The 15,901-nt window shown below is 52.4% G+C and overlaps 1 protein-coding gene across 4 annotated transcripts; it reads right to left on the bottom strand.

Moving 5' to 3' along the window:
• Positions 1-258: 258 nt before the first annotated feature.
• PPRC1 (PPARG related coactivator 1) lies at positions 259-15,654 on the bottom strand. 4 transcript variants are annotated; one of them, XM_049855276.1, is made up of 14 exons: positions 15,432-15,654; positions 11,356-11,547; positions 9,846-9,992; positions 9,628-9,729; positions 6,651-9,519; positions 6,297-6,350; positions 5,459-5,516; positions 4,604-4,674; positions 2,892-3,615; positions 1,758-1,907; positions 1,588-1,654; positions 1,345-1,466; positions 946-1,097; positions 259-653 (listed from the first exon to the last, which is right to left on the bottom strand). In XM_049855276.1, the coding sequence occupies exons 1-14, from the start codon at positions 15,582-15,584 to the stop codon at positions 550-552; spliced, it is 4,965 nt and encodes a 1,654-aa protein (XP_049711233.1). In that variant the 5' UTR covers positions 15,585-15,654; the 3' UTR covers positions 259-549. The 4 variants fall into 4 exon arrangements, with proteins under 4 accessions (XP_049711233.1, XP_049711234.1, XP_049711235.1 ...); XM_049855277.1 differs by having other exon boundaries at positions 4,604-4,671; XM_049855278.1 differs by having other exon boundaries at positions 9,637-9,729.
• Between the last annotated feature and the right edge of the window lie 247 nt (positions 15,655-15,901).

Here is a 15,901-nt window from a genome sequence, read left to right as displayed (position 1 = left end):
GACAAAATCAGAATCTGCATTCTAAACAATCTCCAGATGACTCAAATGCCCTTTAAAGTGTGAGATGCACTGCCTTAGATAGCTGATTTCATAGACAACACACTTCAGGAGTCAGTCAAGTAGAATTTTGTACCTGACCAGAGAAAGGTCCTAGGAACTTAATGGCATGAGTATATCCCTGATTATGTTCAGAAAGGAAAAGTATGTTTGGCAGTAGCATCAAAGAAAGAAACACAATCACACTTGAGAGTTCTCACTAGTTCATGTTTATTAATTAGTCTGCATAGTGACTTAAGATGTTCCGAACACTGGGGGAACCCCTCAGCCCTAACCATCTTACATAGGAATGCAAGTTATCTTGTTTCAATACCTGTTATAAAAAACAAATACCCTTTAAAAAATCTGATTTTACACATTTTTTATTTCACTTTTTTCCATTTCTTTATAAAACAGTCATCTCTTCACTAGCAGCTCTCTCCCCTAGAGTGGGGGAGGGGGATGGAGGAGGTTGGGCACCTCCAAAGAAAAGGGGGGGAGGAGAGCCCAGGGTTACCTCCTGAGGTTCTTCTGGGCCTGTTTCAACAATGTGTCAAAGTCAAGAGAATCGAATTTGCTCTTTACAGGGGCAGGGTCAAAGTCTTCCCGGTTGGAGTCTATAAAGAAAGACCAAATGTCAGGGTTCAAAGGTCTCTGACCACTGCTTCCCAACCGCAGGGTCCTCAAATGGCTAGCCACCTCCCATCCCAATAATGAACGGAGTTAAAACTGCCTTGATTTTAAGTCAAAGAGACACAGGAGAACCCCATTTCTCTTCTGATCTCACCCCTCAGGTTCTTCACATGTCAGATGAAGGTTAAGTCTACCTAGCCCCACACTCAAAGGCTTGGGAAGCCTTCTAGGGAGGCGATGAAATGTGCCAAAACCTCAGGCCCTCCCTGCACTCACCAAGATCAGAATAGCTCCTCTTGCAGAACTGCCTGCGGCCCCCAAAGCAGAGATCAAAAGGCTGTTCGTCAGCCTGCCGCAGCTTGTGGCCACTCTCAATGGCTGCAAATGCCTCCTCGGCATAGCGATAAGTGACGAAGCCGTAGTTGTCACTGGTGGGGAGGGTGAGGCAAGGGCTGGGATGGCCATTTGGGCACATACCATGGAGCAGTGACAGCACCAGGGTACAAAGAGGGTCTGTGGTGCTTCTTCCCACTCCCCAAATAACCAACCCTCTGATCGTAGAAATGAAGGTGCTCTACATTGCCCAGCACACCAAAGCAAGGGGGAAGGATGAAGAAACATCAAGGTAGCTGAATGAGGCAGAAAGAACATCCTGACCCTAGGGCCCAAGCTTACCCTTGGACACGGAAGTGGATGGTGCACTCCTCAATCTCTCCAAAAACCGAGAACCTCTGTTTCAGCTCTGACCGAGTCATGCGGCCAGGTATCTTCCCAATAAAGACCACCCTTCTCTCTTCCTATGTTGGAGCAAGGAAAAACAGACCTGCCATGAGCCAGGATCACAGCTACACTCAGCTCTTTGAGCTCATGGCTCAGAGGGAAGTTCCTCCTTCTCCCATAACTTGCTCCTCTACTCACTATTGCACGCTCCTTCTGCAGCACTCTCTGCCTTTGGTAATGGTCACTCGAACGGTAGGAGCTGTACCTGACAGAAGAAGGTTTCATCAGCTCCCCAGACACAAGACAACCCAAGACTCAACTCTCAGGTGTCTGCATCCCAGGTACACTGCCTCCCTAAACATGCTCACCGTCGCCTCCTGTCACTTCTCCGGCGGGGGGATGGGGAGCGGGAACGGCTTCGAGAACTGGACGAGGAGGATGAGGACGATGAGGAAGATGAGGAGGAGGAGGAAGAGGAAGAGCATCTTCGGGAACGCCCAGAGGAACTGCAGCTGGACCTGGAGGATAAAGGGGCATGCAGGAATGCTTGGAGTAGTGCAGGTATACTCCACTTACCTCACCCTGGCCCCAGCGCTGCCTCCCTGTCTGGAGGCTCAGGACCAGAGGCAAAGCAGAGCAGATGTCTAGAAGAGCACTTTTCTTCACAGATGAACAAACTGAGGCCCTTCAAGAGAACTTTACATATATCTGGTATGTTTTGACAAAGACCATACTTATCTTCAATTGTGCAATTAAAAACTGAAAAATATTTAACAATCAGAAAGAAAAAAAAATAGATAAAGACCCAGAGAGAATAGGAGTGGGCCCTTGGTCTCACAGCCAGCTATCTGTGGTGCTAAGGCCAGACCTGAGTCTCTGGCCTACTGCTCCCTTCCCATGACTCACAGGACTGCTGTGACCATGGCATTGAGGGGAGAAGACTATGCTAGACCTGTACAGGGGCCATTTCTGAAAGCATCTACCACCATCAAAAACCAAGAATTCATTAAGTGGGAAAATTTGGGTTCATTATTAAGAGTAAAGATACTGCCAAGAAATAGATGAGGCCACAGTGATACCCAAAGAAACTGCCCCAAACTCTTTCCTCAATAGATGATTAAGGGAAGGACTATTTCCTGTTAACAACTCACTATCCCGCCTTCCCACATACCACCAGGAAAATGCCATAAATGAGGGCCAATATGATATGTGAGGGGATCAACATGGTCAAGGTAGAACCGTAAGAGTTTCCCCAAGGCAAGTCTCAAGGAAGCAGGGGACCTCAGGGATACCCTATACTCCAACACAGGATAGAAGCTTTCTTCCCAGTTTGTCTCCTTCAACAATCTAGGAAAGGAGACGACAAACGCCAAAGACAGAAACAGAAACCTTAGTGCCTAAAAGTATCAAAGTTAATGTGCAAAAGGTTTCAAAAGAAAACCACAGAGAGGAGTTCATGAAGCTCCTAAACAGAGTGGACCTAACAGGCCACCAGAGCTCACCTTCGCCACCTCTTGTGTGGGGGGGAGAGGGACCTGGACCGGGAACGGGATGAGGAAGACGACGATGAGGATGAGGAAGAAGATGCTTCGCTGGTCCCGTTGGACCCAGAGCTGATAGAATGGCTGCTGCGGCCGCGGCGGCCCTGCCAGCCCCGGCTTGGGGGGCTGGCTGACCTGCAGGCTTTTCGATAACAGCGTATTGACTGCTGCTTGGCTGAGGATGCAGGGGGAATCCTAGTGTTCATGTCATTCCGGCAGGGAGAGGCCTCAGGGGACAGCAAGGCAGATGGGGCAAGGCAATGGGCTGGGGGATCTGCCTGCTCACTGCTAGTCCTGTGATCAAGCGGCTCCTTGGAGGCAGCTGTGCGTGGGGGCAGAGGGGCAGCTGGGCCCAGGGACAACACAGGCTTGATGGTGATGTCCTGATGGCGTTTGACATTCCATCGGGAGCCCACCTCTGGAATGACTAAGGCAGGCGTCTTTTTGGGGGGGGTCCTGCTCCGGACACAATAGTCATGGTCCCCAGAGCCCACATGGACTGGACTAGGGCCATGGACCCCTTCTTGGAGGCGGGCTGCAGCTGGATGTTTGGCCTCTGTAACTCCTTCAGGCTTCAGGGTTCCCTCCTGGGCGGTGGACTTAGGAGATTTGGCTTTGGCCAGCAGTGAGACAGCAGCCAGGGGCTTCCATAACTGGTGGGGAGGGGTAGCTGGAGGGGTGAGCCCTGTGGGGGGAGGGAGGATGGAGATAGCAGGGTGAGATCCCATTCTCTATTTCCAAATACTGTGCACACAGGCTCCAGAGACCCCCACCTCATCTCAGAAAGTACACCAAGCACGGTCAACAGCCCAATTTCTCCCACTGCTGCAACTGCTCCTTCCTGTGTTCCCCGTATCAGGGACCAGCAATAGACAACCCAGCCAGCTAGGGTCCCCCTGAACCCTTCATCCTCTCACTACCCAAACCTAGCTGGTGACCAGGTCCTGTCCAGTCTACCTTTCCATTCTTAGGCCCACCCCCCCCACCCAGTGCTGCCCAACTTCTGGACTGTCTCTTTCCCGAACTCATGCAATAATCGTCCAATGGTCTCCCTACCACCTCTGGTTTCATATCCATCCACCTATCGTCTATACTTCTGCCAGAGGGAGCTCCCAAAAACCAATCCAGTAAAGCTTTTTCAATTGCTTCTTACCACGCACACGATAAGATCTAAACAGATTAACAAGGCATTCAGAGCATCCATATCTGACCTATTTGCCACTCCATCTTTAACTCTTGCTTTAGCTCTGCCCACCACCTGATCAGCCACTATACCTCTCCAGCCATACCGAACCATTCAAAAATCCCCAGAACATACCAGGCTGTTTTCATTTTGCCAGCTCACTCAAGCTGCTGCCTCAATCTAGAATGCCCTGTCCCCTAATTCAACCTAATGTCTGTGATTTTCTTGTAAGCCTCAGTTTGGGTGATTACCATCTATATAATCCTTCCCAACTGCTCCCTTCTGCCCCCACTATGAACCAGTCTTCTTTAATACACCACCTCTGACACTCAACATACTCATTTGTTTACACATCTGGTCCCTAGACTGTGAACACCTCAAGGACGGGTATCTCTGTATCCCCAACACCTACACACTTGGTGCTCAGCAGGCTCTGAAAACGTCTGCTGCATGAACTAGTCAAAGGCAGAGTTCCCCACCCTGAACCCACCTGCCACGTTGGCCAGTTCTGGGGCTTGTAACCGGTCTAGGGGCCTCTTCTCCTGGGGGGTGTCAACGCTGCTGGCGGGGGAAAAGGGAGAGCCTGGTTCATTGCCTCCTCAACATCTTGAACATCTGCTCTCCTCACATAGCAATGGGAGAGGGGCGAGTGCAGAGAGGCATGGGACATACCAACTGCTCCCATCATTCTCCTTCCAGCACAAAAGGGGTCGTAGTGACTAAATTTTAGGTTGGGTCTCAACTCAGCTTGGCCTGATTCTAGGAGGTAGGCTGGCTATGACCTTGAATGCCCCACAACTCCTTCAAGCCAGGAGCCTTGCCTGCCCAGCTCAAACCAACTTGAGAACGATGTGGAAGGGAACAAGCTTGGGAGAACAGGATGGGGTGCCATGAACATGAAGAAAAAAGGCCTTTCAGTGATTTGGGGAGCAAGGAGGTCCACGATACCTTTGTCCTCCAAGGAGCCACAGGAGACCTAGTCCTGAACATCTCCACCCCCTCACTTCCTCTTACACCTTCACCAGCGCTGAACAAGCGTCAAGTTTATTAAACGAAGGAAAGGTTACCAAAGGCATGGCTTGCCAGATGATAAATGGCACCTCAAGGGCATTTGGATCCCCAGACTGGAATAAGCTGGAGGATGATACACACCCTCCCACCTTACCACCCAAGACAATGCCCAGCACTGCTGGGCAGAGTTGAAGGATGAGTAAAAAATGAGGAAAGCCTCTAAAGCAGACTGAACGTCCTTGCAACAGAGGCCTCCAGTCAACGGTCCTGGAGCACCAGCTGGCTGCTGACCAACAGCTGTAGGGTAACTCACTCACTTCATCTCCATACTTACCCTGAGTTTCCTACAGCCAAGTTGTCAGCAGGAGCCAGGGGGGGGCACTCCTTTTTGGCTGCAAAAAAACCACACTAGTTAAAAGCCCAACCATATGTTCCAGACTGAGGGGCAGAAAGGCTGGCTTAGAGACCCAGCGGAGGAACATCCAGTTTGCCCACATATCCTCTGTTGCGCTCTCCCCAGGAAGATCCACTCTCTTTCAGTGGGTGCCCAGGTACTATTTTTAATGTCTTTCCTCTGCTCAGAAACACCCACACTCCTCGCTGAATCTGAGACAAACTCTTGAGCTTGACATTCAAAGTTCTACATGACCTGCCTAACTTCCTAGCCTCATAGCCTACTTTTGTCCTACATTTGTATTTTGCTTTGTATTCTAGATACCTGTTACCGAGTCGTCAATTCTGCACATTTTTCTCCCCAATTAGACTGTAAGCTCCTTGAGAACATGACACAGTATCTCTCCTCTACAACATCTAAAACCATGCCTTGTACCTAGAAAGCTTAGCTACTCAGTGTCTTCCAAATAGAACACACATGATCCCTCTATGCACTCTCTGCCTTTATTCACCAAACATATGTTCTCTTTGAAATTCTACTTGTCTTCTGAGGCCCAGCATGAGAGCTACCTCCCTCTAGAAAGATGTCCCCAAACAACCCCAACCCACTTGAGCTGAGATTATGTCACAGGTGAATTTTATCTCCCCATTCCAATTAGGGGCTACTCCAGTGGCTGAGAACGTTCCTCTCCCCACCCCAGTTTAAGCAACTACAGGGCTGGGCCCAAAAGTAGTAGAAGCAAAAAGGGGTTGGAGTGAAGCTACCCAGGTTCCCTCACCTTCTGATTTCTCAAACTGCTCCAGCAGACTGGACAGATCCGACGCCTCAATTCCTGTGGAGGCACACAACACAGGATTGGAAACCAATCCCTACCAAGTCTAAGTACACAGATCTCAAGAAGCCCTAATCACCTCATCTCTCCCTTATGTTCCCCCTGCCCAATGTACTAAGTGAAAACAAGGCAGCAACACAAAGCAGGAAAGATGCAAACAAACCCAGAGCTCTGCCTCCTGGGACTCTTTTAAGAAGTCCACCTAAGACCCACTGAGGTGGTTTACCCTGTTCTGTGGAAATCACTCCCCCCGCAAACCCTGAGCCCTTCTTTAAACCAACTGAACTGTGTGGCACTCACCGATTTCACTGATGAAAGCCTGTACCACGTCCTCAGGGCCCTGGGTACGAGGGGTAGGCAGGAAAGATAGCTTCCTTAGTCGGGCCGGGTGGACGGTGGGCAGCTTGGGGCCAGTGCTCTGCCTTGGTGTCAGTGTAGCCTTGGCAGCAGGAGAGAGGGGCTTCTCCTGGGTCTCAGGCTTTAGCCTCTCTGACATAAGCTCCTCGACAGCCACAACCTCAGCAGGCAGACACGGTGGAGCCTTGATCTGGGGGCTTTGCACCGGGGAAGACACCCTGTGCTTCAGATGGGGAGATACAGGCAGTGGCTTGACCTCCACCTTGGTGGGCTCTATCTGTGGAGCTCCCTGGCCAGTAGGCCCAAGACTGACAGGAGCCATAGGCATAGGAAGTACACTTTCAGGAGGGCCAGCTGGGATGCCACTGAGCTCCATCTGGGGTGGAGGAACAACTCTCCCAACAGAGGCTGGAGGCAATGGAGGTGGAGGCACAGCAGGCCAGAATGGAGAGTGTTGTGGCCCTGTGCCCCATCCCAAGGGCCCATAGGAGCAGCTGGAGTTGTAAGGTGGCACTGGGGCAGGAGGGGGTACCCAAGGCACACTGCAAGTGGGGGGTACAGCATAGATGCCAGGAGTACCAGATACTAGGGGGCCCGTTGGTGGGGGAGGCAGGCAAGGATATCCAGAAGGGGACATGGGTGGATAACAAGACCAGGGTGGCACAGAAGCATAATGGCTATAGGGATCAGGTGGCACTGGCCCCATAGACATCGGAAGGCTAGGAGGTTGCAAAGGTGGTGGGGGCAGGCTGGGGACCCCTTGCCCCCTTGGGGGAAGCGGCAGCATGGGGGGCATGCCCAGCCCACCTGGAGGAAAAGGCAAAGTGGGCATCGTGGGAGGCATGGGCCTGACAGGAGACATGGTCTGCACGGTAGGTGGAGGCCTTACAGGCAGTGGCATCTCTTGGGATGGCACCTGCTCAGTGGGAGTTGAGGCCACAGGTTTGCTTAAAGATAGCTCAGGACTGGAAGAAGCAGGGCTGGGAACCACAGTCATAACACAAGCCTCAGGGGGAGTCTCAGAGAGAGCTTCAGGGCTTCTCTGTAGAGCTGTCTTCTTGGCTGGGGCTGGTGGAACGACAAGACAAGGTATGTCTGCCAGCCCTGTGGGGGTCTCTGGGAGGCTGGGCCACTTCCCAGCTGGAGGCTGGGGACTCCTCTCTTCTGCCTCTGCTTGGCGTTGCTGCCTTCGTCGCCGGTACTCAGATAAGCTGAGAGGCCGAGGCCTGGCTTCCTGGGTTGTGGCATTAGTACCACTTTCCACCTTCAAAGGACCCACAACCTCCTTGACTTCAGGGATGATGGCCTTTGGGTGATCTGAGGACTCCGGTTCCAAGAGAAGCTGCGGAGCTGGACTCCCCTGGGCTGATGATGCTGCACCACGCCTGGGATCAGTTGGCCTGGGCTTAACTAGCGCAGGTTTAACTGGAGCCAGGTCATCAGGAACAGGGTCAAGTGGCACTAGGTTAGCTGGGACAGGGTCAACTGTCGGCACGTCGTCTGAGATGGGAACAACCACTGCGGGGTCAATGGCTGCTGAGTTAGCCAAAGCTGGGTCAATTAGCACTGGGTCAGCTGGGAGAGGGTCAACCAGCTCTAAGTTGGCTGAGGCAAGGCCAACCAATGCCGGTGCAGGGTCAGCCAGAATGGGTTCAACTGCAGTAGGAACAGATTCAACAGGGTCTACTGGCATGGGGTCAGCTTGAGCAGAGCCAACCAATGAGAGACAGGCTGGAAGAGAGTTGGCTTGGATGGTGTGAACCAGCTTCGGGTAGAGATCTAGAGGCCTGTCTTTAGCAGGGCTAGCTTGTTCAGCATCACTCTCCAAGTTCTCAGAGCCAGGCTTTTCCAAAGCAGCTGCCCAGGCCCGGGCCCAGGCCCGGGGCTTCCCCCGACCCTGAGGAGGCCCAAGCTCTCTTTGAAGTTTCTCTTGAGGCTGCTTCTGCAAGGTGCCCGCCTGAGAGGTGGCCTCCAAGGCCACAGCAGACTGACCACGAGAGGACGACCTCAGCCTCCTGACACAGCCTTCTGCACAGGCTGCTGGCTGCTCTTTGCTCTTCTTCCTCCTACCCTTTCGAGCTCTCTGGGAACCCAACACTGCATTGGCAGGTGGCTTTTGAGGCCCCTCGGGCACCACTGGCTCCATGACTTCTGTGGGTTCCAACAAGCACGCTGATTCCAGTTCTTCCTCTTCCTTGGGCACAGTAGCCTCTATCTTGGACTCCAGTGTGGGCATAAGCAACTGCAAGGCTGGAGTAGCCTCTAGTGAGTTATCCAGGAGCACAGGTTGGGGCCTGGTGGGGATCTGCCGTACCACAACTGGGATCTCGAGGTCATCGCCAGCTGTAGCAGCCTGGCCCACAATCTCCAGCACCACGCAATCCTCAGGTAGCGTCAAGTCATCTGCCTGTTCCTGAAGCTCATCCGCAAGCGATGTCAGGTGGGTGAGGTTGGGCAGGCAGTATGGATGCATGGCCCGCACCAGCTCACTCAGGGAGGAGATGCTCTCATCACCAGCTGCTGGCGCTGCCATCTCTGCTGCTGCTGCCTCATCTTCCTCCTCAGGGCAGGCAAGGTGCATGGGGAAGTCTGGGATGCCACTCCCAGAGTTGTCGAGCTCCCCAGCATGCACCTGGCCACTGAAGCCAGCTGCCTCCTCCTCTTCTTCTCCATCACTACGCTGCTGCGGAGGAGGGGACTGGCCCCAGCGGGGTCGTGATCTTGGGGTCCTCCAGCTAGGAAGCTTGGGGGAGGAGGTCTCCAAGAAAGTGGGTGGGGAAAAATCCCAAGGATCTGTGAGAGACATATCAACCTGCAGAAAAGAAGCAAAACTTCAGGAGTTTTCTCTAGTATTTTTAAAGACGTGTCCCCACACACCCCTATTCTTAAGAGTCCCTGAGGCTCTCCAGGTCAGGCTTACCCCACTCACTCTGCTACTGCCTGTGGTAGGCCCCAACGGGTCAACCGGGGTGATGAGATCACGGTCTGGGGGTGTCCGAGACAGAGTAAGCAGCTTGTGCAGCTAAAAAGGAAGAGAAGAAAGATCTGAGATCACCTTTTGCCTCAGACATGAGCAGACCCACAAAGTTCTACCCTTTGTACTAACCACACATTGCCTTCCCTTGGTCCCACACTCACAGAGGAGCCTTCCCGAGGTGACACAAACAGCTCCGAGTCAGGAATGCTGTCAAATGGAGATAGGTTCTCTGAATCTGCATTGTCCAAGATCTCTGTCAAGGCTGTGAGCAGCGACACTTCATTCTGATCCTCCAGAGATAACCTGCTCTGCTCCAGAAAGAGAACAGGAAGGTCCCATCAACATGCCAAATGACCTACTACTGGGCCACTAAAACAGACTGGATGCCAAGAGAATCATGTCTCCCAGGAGCAACTCAATTTGCCAGACAGAAGGATCTAGTCACCAAGAGGCATGGATTCCAATCTCATTTTCTCATTTATACCATCCATTACCTATCTAGTATCAACTGAGACCTGTCTCGTAGGACCTTTTGTCTCTGGTTTCTGAAAATGGCCGTTGGAATTTTCGAGCCATCAAGGTGCTCTTCCGTTTTTCTAAAACATCCAGGCAACACTTAAAATGTGGAAAAGAGTTGGGAGCTCCCAACTCATCACCTTGGTAACAAGCCTCAGGAAGGGAGGGGGGCATGATGTAGAAGGCCTCAGAACACACACACCCTCTGAGGCTTAATGTTTGTCAGCAGTGTTAAAGAAATGCCATTATGGATTGGTGCCCACACATCTGACTATGCCCCTACCCCCACTCCCAGGGTGGTCAGATGGGAAAATCTACGTTGCAATTGGTGTAGCAGATTACATAAGCTTTGGGGTATAAAAATGGCTGAAAGAAGGACCACGGGGTCCCTTGCCTATGATACCAGGTGGAAGCACACATACAACAGCTCTCCATCTCCACAGGGATAGCTTCCGCAAGCCAAGGAGTGCTGGCTTGTCATGAAACTGTCCCTTTGAGTCCCTCACCTACACAGTGAGGTACGTGTAGAAGATGTTTTCCTCTCCATGCCCACAGAGCTTTTGAGCCGGGGACCACTCATCCTGTTTTGTTGTTGTAATAAAAGCTACCTTCCACGTGCTAATACTCTAGGAGCATCTTGTACGTTCAGGCTCTGATGGCAAGGGTGTGATATTCATGGAGAAATCACTATTAGTGACTGGTCCCCCTTTTCTAATGGCCTCCTGGCTATTTAGAAATCTGGGATAACCTGTGAGTGCATGGCAAGTCTTAAGCTTGGATTTCATACAACCCCCGGCCCCATCCTCAAGTAAGATGTGGGATGCTCAGCAGACAACCCTTGGCTAGGTTGGAATTGGGCTCAAAGACAGAGATGGGAACTTTCTGGATACGTAGGTCAGGGGCCCAGGCAGCGAGAAAGGCCTTGGGCTATAGTCCAAGGCCACCAGGGCAGCCTTACAGGAGACATTATTACCTGGCAGTCTGCAGCCCAACTCCCACCTAGAGATAAAAAACACTCTTCAAGGAGTTAGGTTGGATACCCAGGAGCCCAGGTCCAGGGAGAGCAGAACCATCCCTGAAGCAACTCCAAGCATTTGAACTACAGCCTCCCACACCAAGCTCCTGCCTGGTGACCTCCAAGCCAGCCCAGCTCACCTCTCCGAGGCTCCCAAAATCCTCAATGAGGGAGATGAGGGAGGCATCCATGTAGCTCTGCATGGTCCCCAGTAGTGTCTCGTCCTGCAGCATGAGCTCCTCCATCTCCAGGTCCTTGTCTCTCAGAGACGAGCCCAAGCGAGATAGACTGACAAAGCCAGAATCATCATCCCCTTCCTCATGTAAGAGCACCTGGGGTAAAAGGGGGGAGGCTTAGAGAACATGGTAAAGGCTGCAGAGCATGGGCCAACTGGGGTCAGCTGTTTGATATGCTCCATAAGCCAGGGACCAAGCCCTTTACCAATGGGCCCAAACTCTGCAGCAGCCCTACCATCGCCAAACCTCTGGGCTACCTAGACAAAAAAAAGTACAACCCATTAGCAAAAGCTCCAACCAGGATGGCAGTATTCAAGGACCTTCTGAGCAGAAAAAGTATGGGCTTCATTCAGAAAACAGTTGGAGCCAAAGGAGATTATTAAACTGGGAAGTAAAAAGATCATCCAGCAGTCATCTGCTGGCAGTGGTGAAGCAGTCTGAGAGGCATACTAAAGCAAAGGAAGCCATCAAGGAGGCAGTTTCAGCTACCACAACCTTCCTGTCCTCAAATCCCACTTAGGCTTCTCTTCTCCACTTAGCTCAAATCCCATCTTCTTTCAGAAGACACCTCAGGAATCCCTGGCTCATGCTGAACTCTCCTCAGGCCCCTGAATTCACATATTTTTCTGTGCCAACCACTTTTCTGGTGATCGCATCCTGTCTCAGCCCATCACAATCTCCTAAAGCTAGGTTCCAAGTCCTTTGGGGCAAATACTATCTTTGGGGGCAATCACCCTTTGTATTTTATATTTTTCTTAGTTTAAATTGTGGTAATACTTCCCAGTTACCCTGAAGCCTGACACAGTCTCTTATACACAATTCATATTCACACTTATTTCACTTTTATTTTGAAGTCCTTTTTTTATATAGGGTCGCTATGAGTCGGAATTGACTCGATGGCAATGGGTTTTTATAGTGTGCCACCCAACCTTTCAACGGGAGTCCCAAGAGATGAATGCCCTCTCCATCTCTACCAGGTTGAGAGCAAAATAGAAAGCCTGGTTCTGCAGATGGACAGCCTCCACCCCATGTTCTATTGAGAACTAACATCTTCACCCTTGTTAAACAAGGAGCCGCTGCCCAGGCCTGTCATGAGTGTGGGCATGGGCAGGGCCAGAAGTGGCTGGAATGAGGCTGTTGAGGCCACAGCCACGGTATCTCCACTGTAGGAAACAGATGGATGCAAAGGCTGGAGAACAGGAACAAACACAGACCAGCTCCCCACCACCTTCTGTACCAAAGGGAAACTGCACCTCTTCCCAAAGACAAAAAAAAAGCAACAGGTGTGACCACACATGCCCTAGCCCCCCACTACCTACCATTATACACATGCATACACACTCTCCGCACATCAATAGGCTGAGGAGTGCAGACGCCTCAGGAGAGGAAAAGTTGGATAGTGACATTTTGAGACCAACCCCAGAAATGAAGCGAAAGGTGACAGGTTTCAGGCACTAACCCCTCCCAGGGCTTCAACCCTGTTAATTACAGCCAGCGGCTGAAGAGCATCTGGCTCAGCAAACACTCCTGTGTGAACAAGGAGGCTGCATCCCTATGTTCTCCTGTCCCCTATCTACCAAAACCCTAGCCACCAGGCCAGAATCTCAAGACAATCCCCAACACCGTCAGCACCTCCATCAGGCAGGAGCCAGGCCAGGATCTCAAGACAACCCCCAACTCTGTCAGCACCTCCATCAGGCAGAGCGCCAGGCAAGAGACCCTCCCCTCCCCCAGCCTGACCTCAACCATTTTTCAATCCCCAAACAGCACAATTCCCCAAGATCATACAGGGCTTAAACCCAGGCTAGAAGTACGCCAGGAAAGGCCAGCCACCAGCATCTCTAACTTTAACAATTTCTCCCTTGGCTTTCCCAATTTCATTCCTCCAGGGTTCCAAACTTTTTAAAACATACATCTGATCACTTTCCTGAAACCCTCCCTAAATCCTTTCGATGGCATCCTACTTAACTGCTCTTAGCATTAAGTTTAAACTCTTCAAAATATGACTACAGGGGTCCTTCCTGAAGCGTTGTTTCCCCACCAGGGTCTTCTGTTCCGGCTGTCCTCTCCCACCATTTTGCCTCTGGCTCTCTCCATAAGAAGGTGGGCCGTGCAGGTCTCTCAGCTTCTCAAATGCGTTGTGTTGTCTTCCCCCTCAATGCCTTCATATACTGTTTCCTACGATGAAAGCTTTTCCATACACACACACATGGAACTTTCAGGTCTCAGGTTAAAATGTCCCTTTCCAGACCTTAAAAAGTAGAGTACTACTGCACTTCCTTCTGTCCCACTTAACATTGTTTATTGTCTGCCTACCCTGATAAAAACAAAAGACTCTGGAGGCCAGGGGCCATGTTTGTGTGGTTCACCACTGCACCCCTTGTGCATGAACTTAGTGATATCTCAGTAAACAGCTGGTTAACAACCCAGCTCACAATCTGTTGAGAGTGAGGGGCAATCTCTTTCCCAACACCCCAAATGACCACCTAACTTGGATTACAACTGGATCTTGTATCTTTCCAGCTTCTCCCCCAGAAGGTGGGCAGCACCAGTCAAACAAGATGTGGCCTCTGGGAAAGTGCGTGTGTGTGTGTGTGTTGGGGGTGTGGGGAGGGGTGGGGCCTGGATTGGTCTGCTGGACTTGACAATACCTGATAACCTGTACCCCAACTGCCACCTGGAGACAAAAAGCTCTCAAGGACTCAGCTTAATTGGCTAAGAGAGATAACAACTCAAAATAATCCCTGCCCACCCCACCCTGAGTGGGAACTTTTAAGAAGCCCTCTGCTGAGGAGTGGGACGGTAACACTTTAAGTATGCAGAACTGAAGGCCAAGAAGATACTCTGGCAGAAAGAACTGCCCCATCCAATAGATATTCAACTACTGTTAAACAGTTCTCAAACTGCCCCCAACTTTTCCCATCCACAGAAAAAATTCCAGAAGGCCTTAAACCACAGACCACCCCAGTTGCTGTGCGTCAGTTCACGGGAGCAGGGCTTAGCAGCCTCCTCCAAAGATGCGGAAGGAACACGTGAGCGAGGAGCGATTCCCTTTCCTTAACTGAAGCTTGTCCCGTGTATATACTGACACTCCTCATTCCCCCTGAATCACGAATGAGGCAGAACTGCAGGCAACCAAAACGCCAGTACCCATGACTCACAACCCACCCCAAGCCGGTCAGACAGAAGCCGCCACAAGCTCACTCCTCCACAGCCCTTCAGCCTCAGCCCTCTACCATCCCCAACACACTCCGCCATCCACAGGGAACCCCAACACATATGGAAAGTCCTTCACCATCCGCTGTAGAGAGCGGCCGCAGACCAAAGCAGAAGGAAAAAACTCCAAAGCTCTGGGCAAAGTTGACTCTAGCAGCCCCCTCCCTCCCTTCCCAGCCGGGGGCCCCAGCCTGGGCCGGAGATGGCGGGACCGCCTGGGACACACCCAGTTCCCGGCAGTGCGGTTCCTAGACAGATACGAAATGCAGGGGAGCTTGGGGCGGGAGCCACGTGGACATCCCCTCCCCGCCCCTACGTGGACCCGCGGGGGCCCCCCCATCAGGAGCCCAACCCATGTGGGTGCCCCGGCCGCCTAGAGGGGGAGGGGAGGCAGACAAGTTCTCCCGGGAAAATCGCCCCCCCACCCCACGTGGCTCCGAAAAAGCAATTGCGGGGCGGGGCTAGGGACGCAGCACTCCGCATCTTTAGAGGATCTTAGCCTTCTACTCCGAGTCTCCTGACCCCCCAGCGTAACCCATAATGTTTCCGACACCAGGCTCTGCCCCTCCGGCGACCCCTAAGAATGGCCGTAGGGACTCCGCCTCTCCCCAACAAATGGCTCAGGTCCACTCGGCCCAGCCCGGCTCCCGCGGCCGCCCGGCATCGATTCTACAGCGCTTCCTCCCTTTCCTGTGGCGTCCACGTGTCACCGCCCGGCACACGCCGCTGGGCTGCCAACCGCGGGCCGCCAGCCAGCCTCTCACCTGTTCTCCGCCACTCACAGAGCCCACGGTCCCATATGGCGCTTGGCTCCGACTCCCCCAACCACTGCTGCGAACTCCACCGCCGGGTCCTGGCCCGGGGCCTCCTCCTGGGGGCGGCGCGACTCCGTCTCTCCGTCCCCGGCGCGCCGCCATCTTGGCCCCTGAACGCCCAGCGCTACTCTGATCCGCGGCGCCGCCTAACTCAGCCGATTGTAGGAAGACAACTACAATTCCCGGGTGACACTGCAGAACTACGAATCCCAGAAGGCCGTGCGACGAGGCCCACTTGAACCCGGGAAGAGGACCTTGGCCTCGCGCGAAGGTGCTTGGGAATAGTAGTCGCTTTAGAAGGAGGGTGGGTGGCACGTGCCGTGGGAATACTAAAATGCGTAGTGTTGGGTTGCGTAGGGAGGTCGAGATGGGGAGCGAGCGGTAATGAGGGTATAGTTAATATTTGCATGTCTTAATTT

This window comes from Elephas maximus, chromosome 16, assembly GCF_024166365.1.
Source record: "Elephas maximus indicus isolate mEleMax1 chromosome 16, mEleMax1 primary haplotype, whole genome shotgun sequence".
NCBI classification, from domain to species: domain Eukaryota; kingdom Metazoa; phylum Chordata; class Mammalia; order Proboscidea; family Elephantidae; genus Elephas; species Elephas maximus.
The sequence above is the reverse complement of the archived record's forward strand: the minus strand, read 5'-3'. Positions and strand labels throughout refer to the sequence as shown.